At 37.7% G+C, this 27853-nt stretch overlaps 1 protein-coding gene across 6 annotated transcripts in view; it reads left to right on the forward strand.

The window, feature by feature from the left end:
* The window catches only part of ECT2L (epithelial cell transforming 2 like), a 79671-nt gene that overhangs the window by 19904 nt on the left and 31914 nt on the right, over nucleotides 1-27853 (forward strand). For 5 of the 6 annotated variants that reach the window (XM_073219657.1, XM_073219656.1, XM_073219659.1 and 2 more), the window contains 7 exons: nucleotides 10797-10959; nucleotides 14061-14313; nucleotides 15147-15315; nucleotides 16046-16184; nucleotides 17788-17956; nucleotides 21117-21245; nucleotides 26466-26558. In XM_073219657.1, coding sequence (XP_073075758.1) covers nucleotides 10797-10959; nucleotides 14061-14313; nucleotides 15147-15315; nucleotides 16046-16184; nucleotides 17788-17956; nucleotides 21117-21245; nucleotides 26466-26558 — 1115 coding nt within the window. The remainder of the gene's footprint in view (nucleotides 1-10796; nucleotides 10960-14060; nucleotides 14314-15146; nucleotides 15316-16045; nucleotides 16185-17787; nucleotides 17957-21116; nucleotides 21246-26465; nucleotides 26559-27853) is intronic. The other variant, XM_073219658.1, reaches the window with a different exon arrangement.

A 27853-nucleotide genomic window follows, 5' to 3' on the forward strand; every position in this document is an offset into this window, starting at 1 on the left:
TAAAAATGGTCCATAGTAGACCATCTGGTTGTCACTTCTCTAGTCACATAACTACCTGGTTTTCAGCTAGATTTGGAAAAACACAAACCATTTAATAGTCAAACTGATATTCTTTACACATAGGAGAGAACTCTTCAGACCCTTATGCAGAATATAAGTATTTAATTCAGGGCTTCAAAAAGGAGCAATATATAATCCTAAGACTGCCATGCATATATTCAGTGCTTTGTACTTGATTTTGGCATCAGCATCAAGATCTGCTAGGCTGCCCCTTCTATCAATGTGAAGTCAAGTTCACTGATGGTGAGAAGGGGTGGGCCCATTAGAGTAACTTGGAATTTGTAAAAACGGACTAGGAGCCTCACCCACAGAGATTTTGCCTCAACACACCTAGAATGAGGCTGAGGAAGCTGTTTTTATTAAATTCCCAGGGTGATTTGGTAGACAGCCAAGTGTAAATCACAAGGCCTGGGGGACCGGGAGGCCTCAAGTCTTCTTCTGCCTCTGGATCGTACTCCCCCTTGGAGGCAGGAAAACAGACCACAGGAGTATCCCATCTCTTCTATTCTCAGTGCAACGGAACAAAATCATTTGTTGAGATTCTGTAGGTGTCTTTTTCATCTTTCACTTATGATGTTATTTAGTGGTTTTAGAATGTTTCATTTTGAGTGATCCTAACGTTGACACAAATAATAAAGTTTTTTACTCTTACATAATTGAAAAATCCAGAGGTAGATTTGGCCGCAGTTGAAGCTTGATCCAGAGGTTCATTAAGTAAACCAATGACTTGTTTCCATCTGTCCCTCTGCTCTGCTGTCAGCAGTCATGGCTTCATTGTTATGTTTCCTCATTTGTGTCCACAAGAAAAAGGAGTTCCTCTGAGCTCCATTCTGATTGGACTAGTTTGGGTTTGTGCCGACTTCGGCTCACTTGCTGTGGCCAGTGTGGACCCCCATGAACTGAATTAGCCTTGGTTATGTGCTTTTTGGAGCCATGGATGGAGTCAGCTTCTATACAACCTGGACCACCAAAGATAAACAGGTTATTTTACCTGGAGAAGGGGAAGTCAATGATGAGTGCGAGAGCTAATGTCTATTTACCCAGCATTCAGCAAATATTTACTTGGTGCCTCCTATGTACCAAGCACAGCTCTGGGGGCATGGGATTCAACACTAAACAGATGATAAGAGATTAATAGTTTGGTAGAATGAAACTTGTCCTAAAATAGGAAAAAAGGAATGTCCATACCTCTCACTGGATATTTGACAGTACAATATAGCACCACTATAAATATGTTGGGGTGTTTTCCGTATCTCAGAACTTAGAGCAGTGCAATGGGCTGAATAACGGCCCCCAAATACATTCATGCCCTAATCCCTGGAACCAGTGAATGTTACCTTAGACGGCAAAGGGACTTTGCAGGTATGTTTAAGCATTTTGAGATGAGATTAGCCTCCGTTATGGGGCACAACATAATCACAGTGGTCCTTTGAGGGATGCAAGAGATAGCAGAGTCAGAAGGGAAGGTGATGTAGCAGGGATGGAGAGACTTGAAGAGCCTGTGCTGCTGGCTTTGGAGATGGAGGAGGGGCCACGAGCCAAGGAATACATTCAGCTACTGGAACCTCTGGAAGTCTGAGAGAATAAATGTGTATTGCTTTAAGCCGCTAAGTTGGTGGTGGTTAGGACATTAAGAACTAATTTTCCCTATTTTTCTATTTTTATTTTTTTTTCATTCTTCACTCTCATATACACATATTGATTTAGTCTCTTCCAAGTTACAAGCACCTGGTAGGGACAGAGCAGCAAACAAAACAGCCCATGCCTTCTTTTATGGGATTTAAAGTCCAGTGGAAGAGAGAGTTCAAATAATGATAAGCTCAGAAAGGACTGAGCTTGAGGGTCAGCAATACAATATGGAAACACAAAGTGGTGCTTAGATTACACAACACAACAGTGCACATCCAGGGGAAAGGATACAGGTTTCAGCAAAGGATAGGAGGTGGCATTAAGTATGGTGTGCTCAGGGAGTGTCATAGCCTCCCACAGGAAAATCTTTGGGCAGCAGGAATAGTCAGCCTGTTGGAGGGGGCATTCTAGCAGTACCCCAGAAATACTATCCTAAAAATTCACTATCATCACTTTATACAGTTACCTATATTGTTACAAAGATAGCTTTTTACTAGCCACAACTCAGGTCCGCCATGCTGGTGCTCCTTCCCCAGCACCATATTCCCTGGCCATAAGTTATGTAATAATAAGTATCACACCTGGGAAATAATACTAAATGTACATAACAATTCCAAATCTGTATGCATGTATTGTTCTTTATTTTCCACAATCCAAAGACAAGGCAGGTCTGTCCAGCACAACAGATACCAAATAAATAGGTATAATTGTGCTAAGTGACAAAGGAAAAGTAATGGGGACCTCATCCAATCTAGGGGAACAGGGCAGCCTTCCCTGAGGATTTGGCATTTAGGCTGGAGTCTGAAGGATGTGTAGGAGTTAGATAAGCAAAGAGTTGGATGATGAGTGTTCCACTGGGAGGGGACCACATGTACGAAAGCCTTGCGCCTTTTTGTCTATTTGGTAGTAACACCAGGCTTGGAAATTGTTGGAAATTGTGAATAAGCAAAAAGAGGAAACTATGTCACCCATAATCCCACTGCCTAGATATAACCCAATTTTTTATGCTTATATGCACCCATATAACTATGAATCAGAATATATAAATTATTTTAAAATCTTAAAAAAAACTTCATTCACCCCTCCTGGTTGCTCTCTCATTCACCAGATACTTTAGCACTTGGTTCTCCACTTCCCTTACACACCCAAAACCCAGTCATTATTCTGTGTGACAAGGCAGCTGCGTGGAAACCCACATAACAAGATGCTCACCATGCCATAGAGTACTTGTAAAGCCACCAGACAAGACTAAAAGGTGTACCTAGGCAACTAGAAAACAGGGACTTCTGCTAACTCCACTTGCCCCTCTCCAGGCCGCCTCTCCAAGCTGTTCTCCCAGTTATTTTCATCACAAGTTTTGTAGCTTCTTTCTACTTCTTAACAGAAATTTAAGAGCAGAGAATTAGATTCAAGTTCCACATTACTAAGCCTTGTTATTTTTGCAAAGTACACATTGTACATTCAGTAGCACACTGCAAAGCAGTACCATGAATTATTTAAATGAAGCTATCCTTGTCACAATAAAGGAGCAAAGCACATTTTGTTCATTATCTCCTTACATGTTGTTATTTCTCTTCACAGATTTCTGACTTTGCAACACTAACTGAAATGCAATGAGCCACAATGTCATTACTGCAAACTACCTTAGTTCTGTTCCTTATGTGCTGAGTTTTTTTTTTTAATATACTGAAACAATCTTCCTTCCTTGCTTAAAATTTATTATACTTGAATGTGTCCTGTAGCAGTGCAGACTAGGAACAAATATAAAATATGTATAATTGCAGTTTACTTCTCTTCTGCTTTGCTGGCATGGGACAGTAGGAGCTGGGGTGGGAGGAGGAGTGGGGACAAAACTCCAAAGATACTGAGACCCACCTTTAAAAAGGAGGCTGAAAACATTTTTGCTTTGCATCTTATTTTGTTGAAATGTTTTATAATTCCAAATGAGAGCCAACTTCCTCTCAAGGGCTAGTGAAATGACTGTAAAGCCTCCTGGGACCGTGAAGAGTTAGGTCAGTGATGCATTGGGATGCATAGCATGTTCTCCATGGTGTCATGGTCTCATTCAGCTTGAATGTTAATCTCTATCAGTACTGAGATCTCCAAGTGACACCTTTGTCTGTGGATACTATATGCTGTCAGTACATGCACGACTGCATTTTTTGGCCTCCTGTTTATCACACACACACACACACACACACACACACACACACACACACACACACACACACTGGTGTGCCAGCAAGTTCATTTTAAACTACCCTCAGGTTTTGTCTCAGGTTGTGACAGGGCTGCTTGGACAGAGATCAAGAAAGAGCAGTGACTCAAAATAAAGCTGGGAGAGTGAAACACACAAAATAATAGGCAATCATTAAACCTTGGAAATGAAGCAGGTAGCCTCTTTAAGAAATAAAAAAAAAACTCCAAAAGAACAAACAAAAACACCCTACAACTTTATTTTGCAATAATTATTTACAGAAAAGTTGCAAAAATAGTAATTACTTTATATTTTTTAACCTGAATTCAATTGTTAGCATTTTACCATTTTGCCTTATTATTTCAAATCATTTGCGAGTATGTTGCAAACATGATGCCCCATTAACCCTAAGCATTTCAGCATGTGTTTCCTAAAAAATAAGGACACTCGGCTGAAAAATTGAAGTATGTCCTCCAATATCAGGAAATCAGCATTGGTAGAGTGCTACCATCCAATCCATAGATGCCATTAGGATATTCCGAATTGTTCCAACAATGTTCTTTATAGTTATCCTTTCTTTCTTGGCCCAGAATCCAATCGAGGGTCACCTGTTGTATTTAGTTTTCACGTCTATTTCCACATTCAGTGTGGAGCAATTCCTCAGTTTTTCCTTGTTCCATTACCACTTTTAAAGAGTACTTCTCCTTTAAAGGATTACCAATTTGTGATCGGCTGATATTTCCTCAAAGTTACATTCAGGTTATATATTCTTGGCAGGAATGACACAGAAATGATACTGTGTTCTTTGCAGCGGATCATACTGGGGGCATATTATTGTCAGTTTGTCCCATTGCTCATTATATTGACTTTATAACTTGTTTAAGATGATTATTAAATATTTTGTACTTATTAATTAATCAGGTTAATAAAAAGCCTTTTGAATTATGTAAATATCCTGTTCCTCATCAAACTTTTACCCACTAGTTTTAGCACCCACTGATAATTCTTACCTGAAGTAATCATTACTGTGGGAGCTTCCAAGTGGTGATTTTCTAATTTCTTAATTCCTTCTATATGTATTAGTTGGTGTTCTGTTGCAAGGTAGGACTTTTCCTTCTCCAAAGATTTATAAATAAGGCTCCAGTTAAGCCAGCAGTTTGGGTAAATTCGTGGTCATGACTATCTCTGGGTCTAAAGGGTGTTCATGAACCTGTTCTTGAAGGTAACTGTCCTTTGTCCCTAACTGGATGTGCCACTTCCATGTCACATTGGAAATTTCTGGAGTTTGACCTAGTCTCTGGAAATTTAAGTCAGAGAAGACATTGAAGAATTGAAATCTGTTAATAGTCATGGCTTTTTTTTCACTGAGTTAATCTGTGTCTGTTAGGAACCTTTACCAGGACAGTAGTAGTAAGAAAAATATCTGCCTGAGATAAGTGAAGTCTGTTGGGTTCTTACTGCCAAAGTGTCCAATCAGCTGTGAGACTGATTACAACTTTCTGTAATTCTACTGAATTTGGAGATTAGGGTTTCCATGAAAAAGCTTGATTTACTAATACCTGTATTGCTTCCAGAAGTTCTTGTTCTAGTGATTCTTATTCAACTATAACCATCTATCTGGTGGTTTAGGAACTATATAACAGATGTTTACTGCCAATATGTCTAAGGAGGACAATCAGGAATTAAGTATCTTTTTTTGTTATAGTTGCTGGCTGCAAGGCCAGCATCTTTCATGGGCCATGAAATGCCTCTTTGGTCTAAGATATATATAACCCCCAAGATGCTTTGGGGGAGCCTTGGATTTTTTATTCATTCTGGATCAATCTGTGCTTAGGTGCCATGCAATGCAATGTAAGACATTTTCTTGAGGGATGTCATATAAAAAATGTTTTGTTTATGGATATCACATAAAGAAATTATTGTTAAATTTGTTTAGGCATGATGATGATATTATATGTTTTTAAAATAAGTTCTCTGTCAGGGTAGGGAGATGGGTGAAATAGGTAAAGGGAGAAAGAACTAGTGAGAATGTTTGATATCTTGATCTGGGTGATGGTTACATTGGTAGGTACATGTCAATATTCATCAGGCTGTACACTAGGATTTCTGCATTTTATTGCTTATACAATAATAAAACATTAAAAATATTTAATATTCTTACCATTTAATGATATGTGCTCAAGTATTTATGGATGAAATGATATGATGTCTTAGATTTGCTTAAATATCTAGGGAATAAAGGAAGAAGAAGATATAGAAGAAACCAGATTTGCTACAGGTTGATAATTATTGAAATGAATTAATATAGGTCATAATAGTACCACAAGTATTAAAGTAAAATAAGGACATTTTCAGATAATAGAAAATGGACAAAATTTCTGGTCAGAAGACTTGCAGTAAAGAAATGCTAAAGGATTAAACAAGATGGTGGCATGAGAAGTGAGGCAGAAACCTCCTCCCAAAACCACACATGACACAAAAATACAGCAAATACAACTAATCCTGAAAGAGCAACTGGAAAGAAGACTGCAACAGATGGCCTACATCTGGGGAAAAGAGAAGACCTCACAGAAAAGGATAGAGTAGCAAAGCCACAATCCGATGGGACCCAAGCCCTCCCCCCATCCCAGCTCACTGGCAGGAGGAAGAGAAACAGAGCGAGGAAGGAGTACAATCCTAGAGCTGCTAAATACCCACCCCAGGAGATCTACTCCAGGAGCATGAAACCACATTACATGGTGCTCTGGAGATTAGAGGGGTTGGAAAGCAAAGACAGGTGGAACACATGAAGAGATTGAGATTCCAGTCACTTGTGGAGAAAAGGTTCCCACAATCGGCCGCTCTGGGACAAAAGAAAGGCATGCACTTTGACAGACTTCCCAAAAGTGAGAGGGCTGCTAAAGGGCTGCTAAAGGGGAAAGGATTACACAGAGTTTGCTGCTCAGGAGAAAGGACAGGTGGACAAAATTGTCCCAGCACACTCAGCCCAGCAGGTTGGGAACTTTCAGGAGCTTCCCACGCTCCATCCCCTTGGCTGGCAATGTAGCACCGAGGCTCCCCCCTGCACTACTCAGTCTGCTGCTCCTCTCTCTGGGACAACACTGGTTCACAAACCTGCTGCCCCCACCATTGTGGCAGGCCAGCCAGACCGCAGTCCCACCTATGGCAGCTATAAGGCATACAGGTTCCTCCCTGTGCACTTGGCCCACTGGCCCTGACAGTGGAGGCAGGCACTGAGGCTGGGAAGCAGGAAAGAGCTCTATCCTCATGGCAAGCACTGGTACCATGCGCCTGTGTCCCCTGCTATCATTCCAGAGGTTGGGAAGCTCCAGAGAGTAGAGCTTCTGGGCACTAGAGGGTGCTGCCGAAAAAAAGTTATTATTCCATTGTAATCATTAGTAATATGAAGCCACACAAGAACCTGCTATAAACCAAAATGCCTCAAACACCAGAAAGAGGGCTAAGTAAAACTGAAACCACCAATCATCCTGATAAAAATTTCAAAATTAAAATAATAAACATGCTTATGGAGCTACAAAAAATATTCAGGACCTCACAGAGGACTTCAAGAAAGAGACAGAAACTTTGAAAAATACAGTATCTGAAATGAAACATACAATGGAGGGATTTAAAAGCAGATTAGGTGAGTTTGAGGAGATGTTAAATGAAATAGAAATTAGAGAGCAGGAATACAAAGAAGCTGAGGCACAGAGAGAAAAAAGGATCTCTAGGAATGAAAGCATATTAAGAGAACTGTGTGACCAATCCAGATGGAACAATATTCACATTATAGGGGTACCAGAAAAAGAAGTCAGAGAGAAAGGGATACAAAGTGTCTTTGAGGAAATATTTGCTTAAAAACTCCCCAATCTGGGGAAGGAAATAGTCTTTCAGGTCATGGAAGTGCCCAGATCTCCCAACAAAAGGGACCCAAGGAAGATAACACCGAGACATATATATAATAATTAAAATGGCAACAATCAAGAACAAGGACAGAGTATTAAAAGCAGCCAGAGAGAGAAAAAAGATCACATACAAACGAAAACCATCAAGCTATCATCAGACTTCTCAGCAGAAATGTTACAGGCCAGAAGGGAGTGGCATAATATATTTAATGCAATAAAACAGAAGGGCCTTGAACCAAGAATACTCTACCTGGCAAGATTATCATTTAAATTTGAAGCAGGGATTAAATAATTTCCAGATAAGCAAAAGTTGAGGGAATTTACCTCCCACAAACCATCTCTACAGTGTATTTTGGGGGGCCTGCTATAGATTAAGTGCTCCTAAGGTTAAATAGCTGTCACCAGGGAAAATAAAACCACAGTAAAGGAAGTAAACCAATTAATTGCTAAACAAATGAAAATTAACTCAATTACCCCCAAAGTCAGTCAAGAGATACACAAAGAGTACAGAATATGATAACTAATATATAAAGAGTGGAGGAAGAAGAAAAAGAAGGGAGGGAAAAAAAAGAACCTTTAGATTTTGTTTGAAATAGCATAATAAGCAAGTTAAGTTAGACTGTTAGATAGTAAAGACATGGCCCTTGAACCTTTGTTAACCACAAATCTAAAGCCTGCAATGGCAATAAGTACATATCTATTGATAATCACTCCAAATGTAAATGGACTGAATGCATCAATCAAAGGACATAGAGTTGAATGCATCAATCAAAGGACATAGAGTTACAGAATGGATAAAAAACAAGACCCATCTATATGCTGCCCACAACTGACTCACTTCAAACCCAAAGACACACACAGACTAAAAGTGAAGGAATGGAAAAAGATATTTGATCCAACTAATAGGGAGAAAAAAGCAGGAATTGCAGTACTTGTATCAGACAAAATGACTTCAAAACAAAGAAAGTTACAAGAGACAAAGAAGAACACTACATAATGATAAAGGGGTCAGTCCAACAAGAGGATATAAATATTATAAATATCTATGCACCCAACACAGGACCAAATACATATGTGAAACAAATACTAACAGAATTAAAGAGGGAAATAGAATGCAGTGCATTCATTTTAGGAGACTTCAACACACCACTCACTCCAAAGGACAGATCAACCAGGCAGAAAATAAGCAATGAGACAGAGGCACTGAACAACGTATTAGAACAGATGCAGATGAACCTAACAGAGATCTACAGAACACTTCACCCAAAGGCAGTAGGATACACATTCTTCTCAAGTGCACATGGAACATTTTCAAGAACAGATCACATACTGGGACACAAAAAGAGCCTCAGTAAATTCAGAAGGATTGAAATTGTACCAACCAGCTTCTCAGACCACAAACGTATGAAGCTAGAAATAAATTATGCAAAGAAAACAAAAAAGCGTGCAAACACATGGAGGCTTAACAACATGCTCCTAAAAAATCAATGGGTCTAACCAAACAAAAACAGAATTGAAGCAATGTATGGAGACAAATGAAAACAACAACTCAACACACCAAAATCTGTGGGATGCAAAACTATATACAGTTCTAAGAGGAAAGTACATAGCAATACAGGCTTACCTCAAGAAAGAATAATCATCCCATATGAGCACTCTAAATTCACAATTAATGAAACTAGAAAAAGAAGAACAAATGAGGCCCAAAGTTAGTAGAAGGAGGGACATAATAAAGATCAGAGCAGAAATAAATAAAATCAAGAAAAATAAAACAGTAGAAAGAATTACTGAAACCAGGAGCTAGTTCTTCAAGGAAATAAACAAAACAGATAAACTCTTAGCCAGACTTATCAACAAAATAAGAGAGTCTACACACATAAAAAGAATCAGAAACAAGAAAGCAAAAATCACTACAGACACAAGAGAAATACAAAGAATTATTAGAGAATACTATGAAAAATTATATGCTAACAAACTGGATAACCTAGAAGAAATGGACAACTTTCTAGAAAAATACAACCTTCCAAGGCTGACCCAGAAAGAAACAGAAAATCTGAACAGACCAATTACTAGCAAAGAAATTGAATTGGTAATCAAAAAACTACCTAAAAACAAAATCCCTAGACTAGATGGCTTCACCACTGAATTTTATCAAACATTTAGTGAAGAAGCCCTAATACCCATTCTCCTTAATGTTTTCCGAAAAGTAGAAGAGGAGGGAATACTTCCAAACTCATTCTATGAGGCCAGCATCACCCTAATACCAAAACCAGGCAAAGACACCACAAAAGAAGAAAATTACAGATGAATATCCCTGGTGAACATAGACACAAAAATACTCAACAAAATATTAGCAAACCGAATTAAAAAATACATCAAAAAGATCACCCATCATGATCAAGTAGGATGGTACAATATTTGAAAATCCATCAACATCTACCACATCAACAAAAAGGACAAAAACCACATGATCATCTCAATAGACGCTGAAACAGCATTTGACAAAATTCAACATCCATTCATGATAAAACTCTCAACAAAATGGGTTTAGAAGCAGGGAGACAATCAGAAGGCTGTTGCAATCCTGAGGAGAGATGTGGAGGTGCCTTGGACCAGATGCTAACAGTGAAGATGGAGAGAAGTGCTTGGATTTGGGTATTTTTAAGGATACATATTTGAAAAGCTGGAAGGACTTGATGATTTATTGAATTGGGGGTGAAGGAAAAGGAAAACAACACAGATGTATAGCTTGAACAATGATATTTATTTCAGATTTTTTTCCCTGTGGATTTTAGATATTTTTGTTATTGATCTTCCTCTTCAGAATGGGTCACTGAAAGTAGATACAGGTTTTTTTTTTTAAATCTAGCCTAATGTTATTTAGCATTTAATTTTTCTAATAGGTAGAGCATCAGAGAAAGAACAATGACCAATATTTATACTGGATTTTTAGTCAATTTTAGACATTAGTGTTCTGAACTAAATTTCTGTATCTTTCATTTTAGGTTTGTCCAAGACTGGTTTTCAGGAAGGATGCCAGTGGCCAAAATGGACTTCTCTACAGTGTTACCACGCTTCATTTCTCTATATATCTTTTCTTTTCTGAATCCAAAAGATTTGTGTGCTGCTGCACAAGTCAGCTGGCCCTGGAAGTTTTTAACTGAACAGGTTTACTACTTGTCACTTCCTAGTAATAGGGCCCGTATGCAACTGTAATCTGTAATGAGGCAATTGGGGTAGTTTCCTTCTCTGAAGATAGTAACAAAGGTATCTGAACCATAGTTAACTTTTTCCAAAGGAAAAATATTGAGGATAAGTTAAACACAATTATTTATTTTGTAAGTAAGGGGTTATACACAATTTTAATAATTCAGGTGATTTTAATAATCTTTAAATACTCAATTTAATTATTTAGAAAACATTTTATCATGGCTAAAGAAGTCTTTTTTCTCTAAAAAGTGTTTAAACTTTGGTTTTTATGAGATACTATTTTATCCATGATAGCTTATCTCAAAAATTGCTCTACGATCCCTCTTTGGCTAACATCTATTGAAAAAAGATAAATCTAGATCTTCAACATCCTCTGCCATTAATTCTGACTCTGGCCCATTTGTCTCTTCACTTTCTTTTAAAAGATTTAATGAAATATAATGGTAGACGTACTTTACATGCAAATCAATAATTTACTTCTTTAACTTGTACAAACTTTCCAGGGTGGGCTTGTGTTTAGATTCTGATCAGAGAATTCCTAGCTCTCTATGAAGGGGCCACATGCAGAAAGCCAACTGTGAGCCCTGGATTTATAGCATTTAAAAATCCATGTTTGCATGGTATATTGTTGTTTCTTTTCTTTCAACTTTTCTATGTTCTTATGTTTAAGGAATATATCTTATAAACAACAAAGGTAGTGGTGGCGGTGGCTTTTTAACATTTGGCAATCTTTGACTTTTACCTAGAGTAAAATTTAGTCCATTCACATTTATGTAAATACTGATATATTTAGGCTTAAGTACACCATTTTATTTTTTGTTTAGTCCATGTTTTAAATTTTGTTTCTCTCGTCTTATTTTGGAGTACTTAAATGTTTTTTAGATTGTTACTATAAATTTTTTAGCAGTTCTTTCATGACTATCATGGAGATTATAGCACTCATTCTAGGATTATTTTACCACTTCTTAGATAATGCAAGGAGCCTGGAAGCCTTTTACTTCATTTGCTCCAGTCCCCCTCAGTTTCTATGCTTTTGTTTTCAAATATTTTAATTTTATAAAGACATGCATATGACACGCAAAGTATTTATTTATATATTAACCTCACAAGACTTTATTACTAATGTTTTACATAGCCGATATTGATTTAAGTAACCACATTTACCTTTTCTCTAGCTCTTCATACCTTCATGCATCTCTGAGTTCCCATTTGTTTTCATTTTCCTTCTGAATTCTCCTTAATATATCTTTTAGTGCAGCTCGTCGCTGACAAATTCTCTTAGTTTTTGTCTGAAAATATCTTTATTTTACCTTCATATTTTAAGGATATTTTCACTGGGAATTCAAACTCTAGGTTGGTAGTTAATTTTTTAGAGACTTTGAAATTTTTCCATCATTCTTGGCTTTCATAGCTTTTTTTCAAAAGTAGAACGTTTTGTTTTTCCTTTAAAGATAATGTTTCTATTTTCTTTAGCTGCTTCTATAAGTTTTTTCTTTTGTTTTCTGCAATTTTGTTATGGTGTACCTAGAAGTGTGTATGTGTGTGTGTGTGTGTGTGTGCATGCCCTATTTTGTGTTTTACAGTGATTTTTCACTGTAAATCTGAAATGTAGTGAATTATCAGTTTTGAAAAGTTGTCAGATGCTATCTCTACATAGATTGCCTCTGCTCCATTTTTCTGTCTTTTTCTTCCGGGATTCCAATACTTAAATGTTAGACTGATTCACTGTGTCCTATAGCTTTTATATTCTCTTAGACGTCTTTTCCATCCTTTTGGCCTGCGGTGTTTCAGCCTGGATTTTTCTTCTGGCCTATCTTTCAGTTTACTAATTATCTTTTTAGCTGGATTCTAATTTGCTCTTAAAATGGTCCACTGAGTTCTAAATTTCAGTTATTATATTTTTCAGTTTTAAGATGTCGATTTGACTATTTTGTCAAAATTTCCTACCTAGTCATTTAATATCTTAGATATATTAACTATAGGGTTTTTTTAAGTTCCTGTAGGATAATTACAACATCTCAATCTTCTAAAGGTCTCTATTTACTAAAGACAAAAGAAAAAATAAATAATTCTTGTCTTCTTGTGTGCCTGGTATTTTTGACTGAGTACCAGATATTGAGCAAAAAAATTTGATGCGATAGATAATTTGAGCCTCTGGATGATATCTTCCTCCAGGGAGAATTTGCTTTTGCTTCTGGCATTTGGTCAGCCTAGGAATAGGTCACTGAAATCCAACCAGAGAATGAGATTTCAAAGACAGCTTCAGTTTTTTGATAGTCTGTCTAATACCTTATCATTTTTTGCTGAAAAGGACCTCAACTGCAAGCCTGGTGTGACGACCACGGCTCTTCCCCTTAGTGGGCCCTGAGTTTAAATGTATTTCCTCTCTTCCCTTTTAGAATGCCTAAAATCCTTCATAACTTCTAAGTGTTTTAGCCATAACTCTCTGTTCTGCTTCTTAACCTAAGCTTTACTTTGGAACTGCCAGATGCCTTGAAGTGAAAAGTGATGCCAAATGTTAGGCTTACTTCTCTGGGTTTCCGTTCTGTCTGGGGTCTTGGTTGCCCAAGTCTTTATTGCATTGGACTTATCATGCCTTCAAATAATAATTTTATAATGTTTCATCTAGAAACTTGATTAGATTCAGCCACATGAAATTTACTATTTTCTTATATCAAAACTGGTTGCATATTGGCAACATCATGTTCAATCAAAGTTGTTCCCAGGATTGGTCTTAAACAAACTACACCATCCTCGAAGCAGAATTCTAAGAATCTAGGGCTAAAGTAATCCAGTACCATGGGCACATTAGAAACTGTACAAAGATGACTAATATAAATATGTTTATATATAATATGTGTTTTCATCTAAGATGATTTTTCTCTGTGGAATAAGATATGCTTCTTATTTCTCAGAGTCAAGTTTAAATGGCAAGTCAACCACACTAGAAATTGCAATGTAATAAAAAAGAATTATCTGTATCCCTAAAAACATTACTAGTAGGAATCTGTCCTTAAAAATTTTTTTTACAACCATCTTTCTTGCTTGTTTTTCTGAAGGATTGCTTATGGATGCCCAAATGCATTAAGTTTGGATGGTTTCTGCCCTATACTCCAACAGATAATGAGTATGGTGCCTGGAAGCACCATTACATTGCTTGTGTGTCCCACTTAGACTGGCTAACACCTAGGGAAGCCACTGCTGTTTATGGGACCCTGAATGAACCCAAAACAGAAGATGAGGAGCTGCAGGAGAGACAAAGAGAAAAGTGCCTAAGGAAAATAATTTGGGAGAAAATTGCACTACATAAGAGTATGTAGCATTTTAAAATTTCATATCTTATGCAAGTATTGCAGAAACAAATGGATTTACATACAAATTTCCACAGAAGAACACAGTGCTGTTTTTCTGGGATAGCATATGGATGGCACTCTCTAAAATATGTTTAGAACAAGCTCTTTTTTTTTCTTCACTGTATATTTCAAGTTAATTAATAAGAACAAATATTTCAAATGAAATACATAAGGCCAAGTATTAGTGCCTCCATTGCTGTCTTAGTTCCTCTCAGGTTTATAAGACCAAAAACAAGGAGGAGAGAGAAGTATGCACATAGGCCAAAGCAAATAATAGGTTCTGGGCAGAAGAAATGGGATTGGAGAAAAAGGAGGAGAAATGAAATTAGGAATGGAAGCCAGAAGAATGTCATTAAAAAAGATCATGGAAAGGGAGGAGGGACAAGACACATTTTTCAGCTAAGCCTCCTGATTTTCACAGTGTAGAAGTAATCAACAAAGCGATTTGAGTTCTCCCATCTTTTTTTGCGCTGACTCACCCTCTGTAAGATCATCACAAATGGGAAATTACTTAAAGTTAAGAAGGGTAGAAACAGAAGTAAGGCGTAAAATTGATTCACTGGTTTCCACAAGAAAAGAGGTGCTTGTTCTCTGAGCTTTGTTTCTTGACCTGAAATGACTGGTAACTAGCAGCCGCAGTGCTGAGAGGATAAGAAATCCAGTCTGTAAAAACGGCTATAATTATTGCCATTTGGAATATTGCCCTGGTACAGCTTTATTTTTGATGCCTTTATCTGTGTAGACTTGGCTGGGGAAGCCTGAAGTAAACAGCTGAGCCTGCTTGTTTTTCAGAGGAGTTATTCAAAGTTCGACCCCCCTGGGTGAGTGGAACATGCTGCTCTAGATTGTTAAAATCCAAATGCCAGCCACGCCTCTCCCAGACTGTGAGGGATTGCGTGGAATTACAGGAAGCTTTGGAGAAACATCTTGTTTTGGCATCCTTAGAAACTTTGCCCAAGCGGTAAGCAAACCCCATCTACGGAAGGCTCAGGACCATCCCATGACACCAAGAAGTCACTGTAGAATAATTTAACTAACATGCAGGGATTCTGTGTGATTATATGGCTCATATCCTATGAAATAGCAATAGAAGTGATGCTTTAATCTTCAAGAATAGTGGTCTTTAACATGATTTCTGAAGGAGATATATAATATTCAAAATTTGTGTTTCGAATATTCTTAATCTGGCAAAGAAGCTATATTGTGGATGTAGTATATTTTCTGTATAAAGTCACTAAGCAAAAATCACATTTTTCCAGAAATGTTTCTTATGGAGTAAGTATATCCAAATGGTAATGTGGGGGATAGGTGGCCATGGAAAGAATGGAAACATTATGCAGAAAGCCCTGCGGCTCAGGTGATTTCAAAGATTTTAAATTTCTTCATGTTTTTTTTTAACATGTTGTTTTGAGCCCCTAAGTATGTAATTTCATTCATTTTAAATGCCCCCGAAAAAGCCAAGCAATTTCCAGGAGACCTTTCCAGTATCCCACAATTGTCAAAGGGGAGACTCAGAGGGCAGTTTTGGCTCCACCTCACCCAGGAGCCCCATTACTGCTGTCCCCAAAAACCACAGGGAGACTGAAGTCATAAGGCTGTGTAACATGTGCCCAAAGTACATAGTAGTGCTCAGTTATCAAAATTAAATTAACAGAAAACTAACACTTCACTTATTCCTTTTTTCCCTACAGAAGTAATATTTCTGGAAGCCATTCCTACCCTTTATCATCAAAGAAAAATTGGTGTAGAGTTCATAAAAATGATAGCAGCTCTTCATCTGCTTTCCAGCTACACTTCATATTAATATCATCTCGGATTCCTGCATATGAGGTACAGATTGTGCTAGGAGCCAGCCCTTTTCTGAATTGGGGTTTTTTCATTGATACTAGAGGATATATGGCAAACTTTTGGCCACCATGTGTATGAAATGATTCATCTCCTAAAAGGAAAAATCATCTAAGTGGAAACTTACAGACCCAGAACAGTTTCAAAAATCAGAAGCAACAGTTACCGTAAATCAAAGTTTCTTTTAGAAAAACATGGAAGGCCAAAACTTGTATTTATTAGGTGTCCAATACATTCTTACTGAATTGAATTTGTTGCTTATTCCAAAAAAAGAGAAAGGTGATTTAAGAACTTTAAAACTACTTTGGAATGCCCAAGAAATGTAATAATATCATGTAACCACCATCTCCCAAAAGAAGCATATCAGAAATCCTATTCTGTGATCTACTTAGTGAGGGTGACATTGAATTAAAATATGCTGTTTCTATAATGAAGTTATGTATTTTACTTTTAATATGAATAATAAAAATTAAGGGTCACAAAGAAGACATAGGAAATATATTTTTACATATGTGTGAGGGCATATATATGTGTATATGTGTACATATATATGCATTAATTCACACATAAGGACATATGTAAGGGATGACACATTCAGTAGGCTATATTCACTGGCCTACTTAGGAAGTTTTCAAGAAAATTCCTATTTGTAACAGAAATGATTGCTTTCAAGATATGAAATCACTTCTCTTTCTGGGCACCTGCAAATTGATGCTGATCATTTACAACTGTCTAGATTAATGGATCCACATGAAATCAAGATCAGTTTTGATCTCCATGTGAGCCACAGACAGTTTGCCTGTTTAATGGCATCATGCTGGACACAGAGGATAACTGGTGAAAGAGTATGAGTGAATAAACTGGTATAAGTCCATTATCTTATTTGTCTTCTTTATATAAGACTATGCCATAATTACTTACTTAATTAGTAATATAAGGTATGTTTAGGTAAAAAGCAGGATGTAACCATGTAGTGGTTCTCTATTCAGTTGAACTATAACCTCCAGAAAGTGGCATGAGGTTTGGGGAAAGGTCAGTGACTTCAATGACTTTCCAACCTATCTGCTGCTAATGGATTATTAACTTTATCACAATGAACATTTTATTGGTTGTTATATTCAAAGAACAGTGGTTTTAATATGTATTTGAATGGGGGAATATTTATCAATCTATTAATAACTCAAAAATTCATAATTAAAAGGAAAACTTTAAATCCATTTAAGATATCCATTGCAAAATTGTATGATCTTAATTTTATTATTTTTGAAAAGTTGTATATATGTCTCAAGGCATGGGTGTGTGTGAAAATAAAAAGGCTGGAAGAAAGTAACCTCACTTGTTAATAGTATTTATCTCTGAGTGGACTGAGTTACAAGTATACTTAATTTTCTCATCTTACACTAATAAGGAATGAAATAAAATAATTTAGAAAGAAATCATAAAGGAGAAATCTTACATTCCTCCTTTCATAATTTTTGGAAAAAAAGTTTTTAAAAATCACAGATTTCATATCCATTGTATTTATTTCATTAATAAATATTCTAAAATAATAGGCTTTGGTTCCTACAGCTTTGGTTTCATTTCCTAGATGGTGGTGAACAGTGTTAGGGCAGGTGTCATTTCTCTGGTGTATGAACACAGTGGCCTGACCTTGGAGAGCCTGCTTTATCTCATAGAAAAAGCTCTGGATGGGCAGAGGGCACAGAGTATGGGAATATTCAGTGATGGAGACAGCAGAGAGATCAATTTACTCCAAGGTAAGACTCGGGATCAGAAAGAGCAACGCATTTTGCATTCATGTAGTGTTTATCCACATACATGACCTTCATAGTACTATTTAAGTTCTGAGTTGCTAAGAAAGTTGTTATCCCAACTCAAAGCAGTCACAGAGGAGGAGTTCCCTCTTAATCAAAGGAGGGTTAGCCTTTTTGCTCTATTCAGGCCTTCAACTGATGTGGTGAGGGCCATCCACATTAGGGGCTGATCTACTTAGTCTACCTGTTCAAGATTTAATCTCATTCCAAGACACCCTCACAGACACACCCAGAATCACATTTGACTAAGTATCTGGGTACCCATGGCCCAGTCAAACTGACACTTAAAATTAACTATCACCCATAAACAACTCCCCTTTACCCCCACCCCCTAGGAACTACCATTCTACTTTCTGTGCCTTTGAATTTGGCTATTTTAGATACTTCATATAAGTGGAATCATACATTTGACTTTTTGTGACTGGCTTATTTCATTTGACATAATGTCCTCAAGTTTCATCTATGTGGCATCATATGGCAAGATTTCCTTCCTTTCTTAAGGCTGGATAATATTCCATTGTATGTATTGACCACATTTTGTTTATCCATTCCTTCACTGATGAATTGCTTCGACCTCACAGATGCACCATTTTACAATCCTACCAACAGTGCACAAGGGATCCAATTTCTTCACATCTTCACCAACACTTGTTATTTTCTGGTTTGGGGGGATTTTGTTTGTTTTTATATTAGCTGTCCTAGTGGGCATGAGATGATATCCATTTGGCTTTGATTTGCATTTCTCTGATGATTAGTGATGTTGAGCATCTTTTTATATGTTTGTTGACCATTTATATATCTTCTTTAGGGAAATGTTTGTTCAATTCCTTGACCCATTTTTTAAGTGGATTATTTGATTTATTTTGTTATTCAGTTGTAGACATCCTTTATATAGTCTAGATAATCCCTTATCAGATGTATGATTTGCAAATATTTTCTCCCACACTGTAGGTTGCCTTTCACTCTGTTGATTACTTCCTTTGATGCATAAAAGTTTCTAAGTCTGATAAAAGTGAACCAATTTTAATAGCAACAAATACCAAGATCTATAAGTTGCACACTAACCACATTCATTATACTTGCAAATGGCCTATATGACAAAGGGAAATACTGGCTGAGATCATTAACTTGTTAGGGAGCATCTTTTAAAAATGTTGATGGTTATTCTTTTTGGGGGGAAGGAGATGATAAATGTTTTAGAAGTAAACTTTCAATTTCTATTCTTCCTCATACTATAATTTGCATCCTTTCTTGCTTATGCCTAAAACAGAATTGTTTTTTAAGATTTACTAACATGAAATCTTACATCTTTGTGAAAAGAGGGAAGAAAGGGAATAGTATGGTCAAAGATCCAGCTGGCAGGGAACTCACAAAATGGCAGAGTGAGTACCTGGATCACTAATCAAACCGCTGTCTCAGTGGCTAGAACTCAGCATATTTAGTTTTAGTGAATTTTATTATTAATAAGAATTACCTGCATTTGGTTTAGCTTTACCATATTTTGTGGCTCTTGTTTAGTTTGCATGTGCCTGGAGCAAGTTGTAGTCCACATGCAATTTTATATATCCCCAACAGGTAAAGCACTGCCACTATTAATTTGGGCTTTAAATTTGATTAATTACATTGTAGATCTTTTCTAAATGGTAGAGAGGTATCAATGACAAATTTATACTGTGGACGAAGCAAAACTGAAGGAACAAAATAGCAGCAGACTCACAGACTCCAAGAAGGGACTAGTGGTTACCAAAGGGGAGGGGTGCAGAAGGGTGGGTGGGGAGGGAGGGAGAAGGAGACTGAGGGGTATTATGTTTAGTACACATGGTGTGGGGGGTCACAGGGAAAACTGTAGCACAGAGAAGGTAAATAGTGACTCTGTGGCATCTTACTACATTGATGGACAGTGACTGCACTGGGGTACGGGTGGGAACTTGATAATATGGGTAAATGTAGTAACCACATTGTATTTTCATGTGAAACCTTCATAAGAGTATATATCAATAATACCTTAATAAAAAATTTTTTTAAAATTCATACTGTGGTAGTAGGTTCACCTCATAAGAAGTGGAAGAGCTGCTTGGGTTTCCTAACATCTCAGACTTCTTGTTCTCCAGATAGAAAAGTTTCTAAATACTGCCTTTTCCTTGGCTTCTTTTTAAAAATCAGTTGTAACAATAACAAAATACCTGAAAACTAAAGTTCCCTTTATTTAATTGTGGTGTTTTCCCCAAAAGCTTTTGCCTCAAAACCAACAACAAAATGAAATCTCTGATTCCAGTCGCCTGCAGAGGTCCTTCCATAATGTATCTTGATGGGAAGGAGTGAACCACCAGGTTCTTGTGCCGGGCTTTGTTTTCATTTCATTGCCAGGGCTCAGGAATGTAGTGCCCAGGACCCCAGACACATGAAGATTAGCTGAATCATCACACACAGTTCCCAAGAACTGAGAGTTTCAATGATGTTTACCATCTCTGGGACCCTTTCTTCTGCTCTGTAGGACTTAGTTTTTGATTGACAACTGTGGAAAACATTTTTTCTCTTTGGAACTCAGTTGCAAAAATCCCAGGACTTGACCGACCATTCTGCTTTGAGCCTGGTACCTCACCACGCTGCACATGGAGGCAGAAACACAGTGTCCTAAACCGAAGTGCACAGTGTCCAATACACCCAGAATGTGAAGGAGACTGTGGCCATGCTGGAGGCCAGTGGCACCTTTTATGACCCTGACATGGTGCAGCACTGAAGCAGAGGGGCCATGCAGATCTTGGTCTTAACGGAAAGCGCCTGACCGACACAGGAGCCATAATCGGCCAATCTAAGAAAACTCTCCCTGCTGTGTTCTGAACCTGGAACCAATGAGTGTGAACTTGGTGGCCAAAGGCCTTGGACTTGAATCCCACTCATGCCACTTTGACTCCGTGGCCTTAGGCAAGTGTGTGGACCTCTGTGTCCTCACATGAAAGTTAGGGTAATCGTGCCTTACCTTACAGAGCTTGTGAATATCAAAAGGTTTTTTGAGTAGTGCTTATATTTTCACAAACTGCTAAGAGTTTCTGTTAATGATAATGCTACAAACTAATATGACATTTTGATTTTTTTTCCTCAGGCTATAGAATTGGCATTAACAACTTATTGAGCCCTGAGGTGAGAGACTTCTGGGAGAAATTAGGAAGCTATGTGGCCCCTGAAGAAGAAGGGGGTCATGTGGACCTCTTTGCACCACTTGGAGCATCAGGTCAGTGTGAAAGGTAGTGGTTATGCCTTCTGAATGATGACATTTTGTGAATTTGTGAAATGTCCTCAGTTCAGATAATTCAGTCACACTTTACTCTTTCTTTTGTCTTTTCATACCTCACATACTCAGGTATTTAGGGAGGAAGTGGGTTTGTGTTACTGGTCAGAGTAACCTGTGCCTGCAGAAATAGTCACTATTGGCAAGAACCAGCCAGGAACATTATTTCTATTTCTTTAGGAAAACACAATAAAATCAGCCTCCACCATACAGGGGAAAGTGCCTGACCGACATAGGAGCCACAATCAGCCAGTCTAAGAAAACTCTCCCTGCTGTGTTCTGAACCTGGAACCAGTGAGTGTGAACTTGGTGGCCAAAGACCTTGGACTTGAATTCCACTCATGCCACTTTGGCTCCATGGCCTTAGGCAAGTGTGTGGACCTCTGTGTCCTCACATGAAAGTTAGGGTAACCATGTTACCTTACAGAGCTTGTGAATATCAAAATAGTGTAAACACTTAGATAATAAAAATAAATAATATTAGAATATTAAAACCAGTGAAGTGTTTTGTAAACCTGAGTGTGGTGGGTGATTACTGAGATGACTGATGTAATTTTAAGCACCTGCCTATCTAGTGTCAGTCACTATGTTTCAAAGTTGATTTAGTACTTGAAGGGAAACTTCAGAAACATTAAGTTAAATTCACTTTTTAGATATCTGTTAAATAAAAGCTCTGCATTCATGGGCTATGTTTTCTTTGTTGTCTTTTTTTTTTTTTTTTTACCAGGCAGAGTAGGGGATAGGGAGTGTGAAATTAAATTTTCTCAACCTGTTTCTTATTACCCATTCCTTAAGGGAACTGTGAGTTTTAAATTTCTTAATCCTCAAATTTCTCTGGACTACTCAGTACAATGCAAAGCATGCCCTTGGCAGCTACAACCATGGGGAAGGGGCAAACAAAAGAATGGGAAAGAATTTAAAAGAAAAATGAAATATGATTTATTGTAAAAAATATTGTTGTATAGTTAACTGTGTAGAAAACATGCAGACAAAAATTTAGGAGGAAATGTAGCAAAATAGTAACAGCATCCATCTCTAGGTAAGTTTTCCAGATTTTCTACTTTTGAAATCAGAACATGGTGTGACCCTTTGTTTAATACCTGTGTATGTGTGGGGGAGAGTGGAGGTGGGGTATGTACTGAAACAGATTCGGAAGGACGTATACCAAGGTGTTAAGTGTAGTTGGATAAGATGATAAGTGAGTTTTCCTTCCTCTTACCTTTTTTATTTGCCTTGACTCTCTATAATGAACTAGTATTACTTGTATAATGACAGCAAAGCAAATTTTTTAACTGGAGTTGAAGAAAAAGAAAGGATATGGGAAAGTAAAGTACTGAAAGGCAGAGAGAATGGGGGAAAGGGAAAAAAAAACACAATACATTTGGTGACATAAAAACTGCCTCAAGTGAAACTTCCTGGCACTCAAACAACTCATTCTAGACCCTAAAACCATCTCTGAACTTCTTGTTCAAATATAATTTTTACCTGGATGAACCATAAGACCCCCTGGTTCAGTGAGGAGAGCCTGGCTTCTCAGACCAAAACATCTCTTTTCTGCCACTGCAGGTATCACTCTTGAGCTCGGCATTCGCAGTAGGTGCAGCACACCTGAAATGCTGCTCTCAAGCATTTGTCTCTCTGAGTTACCATTTCCAAAGCACATACTCAAATAGTCCCACTCTATCTATCATTTGCTTGAAGATCTCCCATCTGCTCCCACACTTTCACTATTACCACGCCTTCACGTGGTTCCTTCCTCGTTAAACTTGGATTTAATGGTTCATCATTATCGTTGCTCTCTTGCAAAGAATCTGAACTTCTTTGTCTCTCTTTCTCCTGGTTAAATCCCAGTGCTCATTGAAACAACCATCACGTAGTCTATGGCTGCCAGCCCCAAAGCAGTGGAAGACTGTTGTTGGAAAGAGACATGCAACTGTCCTTATGTGATCTGACTTTACTCTGATGGCATAAATATCAAAGGGACTGTGGCAGTGATAAGCAATCCTACATTTCTTTGGTAAACTCATCTTCCCACTCTTTGAGATGACTATTTCATCCCTTCTCCTCTTTAGTCAATCTTTCAACAATTCTCTTTCTCAGCTGTTGACCTCACCATTTATTTCCCTAAGAAAATTCCCTAATTTCCCTCCCACCATCAAATCTACTACCTACTCCCCGTCTTACCTTCATCATTGGTCTTCCCTCTGTTACAGGAGAAGCAGTGCCCCTGCTCATTTCAACAGTCAGCTACTCTGCTTGGACTCTATCCCACCACCTGTCACCTTCTCCAGACTTCACTTCTGCACTCACCTTCTCTCCAGGAGCCTCAATCCTCTTTACTGAATCATTTCTATCCAATCAGGAACTCCTGCAACAGCTCCCCATCCGAGAGGGGGCTTGCAGGGAGAGAGAGAGAAGGGAGGGAGGGAAGGAGAGAATAAACTTTCTTTCACTGCTTTTTGAACTGGCTGTATCAGTGTTTCTCAAACTCTAGTGTGTATCTGAATCACCTAGAAGGTTTGTTAAAATACACACTGCCGAGTCCCTGCAGGATTTCTATCTTAATAGGTCTGACATGAGGCCTGAGAATTTTCACATCTACCAAGTTCCCAGGCACTGATGCTGATCGTGGGCCACACTCAGAGCACCTTGTCTATGCTGACGGCCTCCACCTTCTGCATCTCTCGTTTGCTCTTCGAGCTCCTGCAAATAGTCTTAGCTCTACTGAAATTGCTTTCAGAAGACTCTAAGTGACTTCCACATGCCCGAATCCAGTGGTCCCTTCTCCATCCTCACCTTGCCTTGACTTCTCAGCAGCATCGGATGCAGATGACTACTCTTCCTTGAAACTCTCCTTCTGTTTCCCTAATACTGCCCCGCCCCCACCTTGTACTCCTCCCACTTCAGTGGCCTCTTCTTCTCAGTCTCCTTTGCAAGACCCTTCAGTGTGCCCTTGGCCTGATCCTGGGCTCTCTCTTTTTTCACAACTACACTCTCTCCCTGGAGCATCTCATCGATTCCAGTGACTCTAAATTTGATCTATATTCTTGAGGCTTCAGAATTCATGCTTCCAGCTCTGAATTCTTTAGCAGCACACTCACATCTAGCTCCTACTTGATATCTTTATCTGAATATCTAATTTGCATGTCTTATAGGCATCCCAAAGTTAATAAATCTGAAACAAATTCTTGATTGCTTCCCCAGCATCAAACCTACCCCTTCCCCAACATTCCTGTTCAAATATCCTCATTCAACCAGCTAAAAGCCTAAAATTCCCTTTTGAGGGCATTATTTTAAACATATTTCAATAGCTTTATTAAGGTGAAATTGACATACAATAAAATGTACACATATTTAAAGCATACAATTGGATAAACGTGGACATGTGTGAAAAGATAATTAATTCATCACCCCTAGAAGTTTCCTCACGCCAATCTATAATTTTTCTCTCCTGCTTCTCTCTACCCCCAATGGGAGACAACCACTAACCTACTTTCTCTCATGACATATTAGTTTGCATTTTACAGAATTTTCTATAAATGGAATCATACATTGTACATTCTTCTTTATCAGGCTTCCTTCCTCAGAAGAATTATTTTACATTAATCCATTTAATGCTTGTATCAGTGACTCATTCTTTTTTGTTGCTGGCAATTATTGCATTGTACAGATACATCACAATTTGTTTATCCATTCACTTGTTGATATTTGAGTTCTTTTCAGTTTCAGGTTCTTACAAATAAAGTTGCTATGAATATATGTGTGAACATATGCTTTATTTCTCATATATAAATACGTAGGCATGGAATGGCTTGGTCATATAATAGGTTTTAACTTTTTAAAAACAGGTTAAACTATTTTCTGATGTGGTTGTACCATTTTACATTTCCACTAGTGTCGTAAGAGTACAGTTGTCCAGCATCCCATGCTTGCTATGGTCAGTCTCCTTAATTTTAGCCATTCAGATGGGTGTACAGAGGTATGTCATTGTGGTTTTAATTTGCATTTTCCTAATGACTAATGATACTGAGCATCTTTTCATGTGCTTTTCTGCCATTCATTTGCCTTCCTTGGTGAACTCTTCTGCTCAAATCTTTTATTTTTAAAATTAGGTTATTTTCCTATTGAGAACTCTCTATGTTTCCCAGAAAAGTGATTTGCAAATATTAAATCCCAGCCTATGGCTCATCTTTTCCTTCTCGGAACTTCTTTTTTGAAAAGTTCTTAATTATGATGAAGTCAAATTTTTCCATTTTTTTCTTTTATAGATCTATTCTTTTATAGATTGGACATCATATCTAAAAACTCCTTACTTAACAAAAGTTCAGAGATTGTCTTCTATGTATTCTTTTAAATTATTTATAGTTTTAAGTTTGACATTTTAGGTTTTTGATTGATTTTATTTTTTTAATAATATTCATGGTATGGACTGAGGTTATTTTTTTCCCCATATGGATATCTAATTGTGCCAGGACCATTCCTTGTGAAGACTCTTTGTTGAAATCAATTGGCTAGAAATGTATAGGTACACTTATGGACTCTATTTTATTTCATTGACCTATTTGTCAATTAAAAGATTAGATGCAAGTTAGTAACAGAAATATTTCAGCCACTGACATCTGATTCCAAGCAACTGAAGCAATTTGGAGTAATGATTCTCGGACTAAAAGAATTAAAATCTCAAAGTATCAGTTTCATTTTAAGGAATTCAATCTATATGTTGAATTCAATCATCCAATCTTTTGCTGTGTCACTGAAGAAGAGGTGAAATTAATGCCATGCTAAATTTTGATCGTTGTGTTTGACAGTTTTAACTCTGTTCTCTTCCCACGGGACATTTTTAGAAAACCCAGACTATTTTAGAACATACATGTAGACTTTTCTCTGCTTTGGCCTGTCTATTACAATTTGAAAATAAGCACCAGGTCAAACTTCATGCCCTTTTTCTCCACCCTGTTGTTTAGTCCTCACAAACTGTTTGGACTTCAGCACTTGGTGGGCAAGCTGTAAAGTGTTTATGGACTGTTCCATAAGGGAACTGAATTGAAAATGAGAGCTCCTAGTGTCCTTTCTTGGCCACATTATTAGTACTCATAAGGAACACCTAACTGTTCCGTGTCAAAATCTGTGTGTAAACTAATGAAAGTATTTCTGACTGTACAGAGGCAGGAACAGAAGTTCTTTCTCAGCTGTCTCAACTAACTGGCACGTTATTTACTGCCCCCACTGGGATTGCAACTGGCTATTACCAACACAGTAAGTGAATACGGGGGCTGACCACAGTGCCCAATAATGCCCACCAACTCCAGGATCACCAAAAGTACAGACACTGGTTCTGCCTGATGTCATTTACTGCCTTCCATTCCTTCTCTGAAGGAATTCTGTCACTTCCTAAACTGTCATTTCCCATCACTCAGTCATTTGCTTATAAGATTATTTATTCCAAGTATTTGCTTCAAACTATCATCTGCATAAACTGTTGAAACATCATCTTTAACAGTTAAACAAAGATGTATAGTTGCTGATCTAGAGAAGTAATAAGTACAAATAATTTTTCTTAGTGAAATATTTTTCTTAGTGAAATATTTTTCTTAGTGAAATATAATCAACATGGTTTCATTTGGAAAAATGATCTGCAACTATAAAAAATGGTGAAGGGGCTTGCCCAGGCTCCATTTCAGCTGCATTATTTGAGAGGAAAAACAAAGATAAAATATACCTGGAAGCAAAGTTTTATTTAGATACTAAAGCTGCAAATATTGGCTCAAAATATAACATTAGCTAACCAACAAGGGAACCAAATTGCTGTGCTACAGTAATGCTAATCACTTTCCCCTTTAAAAGCCCCTTGGCTCTTATCAAATGGGGCTTGGTATGATGTAGAAACTATATAAATTACTATCCCCCTAAACCCAAATGCCAGTGGTCTTCAAGACTGGGGAAAGCTGGCATAACTGGGAAACTTGTAAGGGAAAAGATTCCATGCAGTTACAACAAAAAGCACATTGGCCTAATATAGTTTTGTAGCAGAAGTCACTTGTTAATTTTGCTTTATATAGCAACATAACCAAATGAGAGCATATTTGGCCTTGTGGAGCAAGGCATCAGCCTAGCATAGCATAGCAGAGACCAGACCCTGTTGTTTATGGAACACATTTTCTCTTTTCTCTCCTCCTCTGTGCCCTCTTCCTCCTGTTCATCCTCCCCTTCCCTCTCTTCTTCTTTGTCTCCTTCTATAAGAACATGTTATAAAGGTGTTAACATGTTCATCAATAAAAATGGGCGGAGCAGAATAAAATAAGGCTGTCCATTCAAGACAGGAAATCAAGTTTAACATGCCACTATATCATTCAGTAATTGCTTTTCAAGGAGAGGACTCACACACCCACTACAGTCATATAGACATATTTGGAGAGAGAGGAGAGCAGCCTGATATGATGTAAGAAAGATACAGGTTTGGCTATGACAAGGATGACTTTGGATGGTTTCTGGAGAAACCAGGTAGGGTGGGGTTTGCTTGTATTTCATAAATATTCTTACTTAGAGGCCTA

This window comes from Manis javanica, chromosome 13, assembly GCF_040802235.1.
Source record: "Manis javanica isolate MJ-LG chromosome 13, MJ_LKY, whole genome shotgun sequence".
NCBI classification, from domain to species: domain Eukaryota; kingdom Metazoa; phylum Chordata; class Mammalia; order Pholidota; family Manidae; genus Manis; species Manis javanica.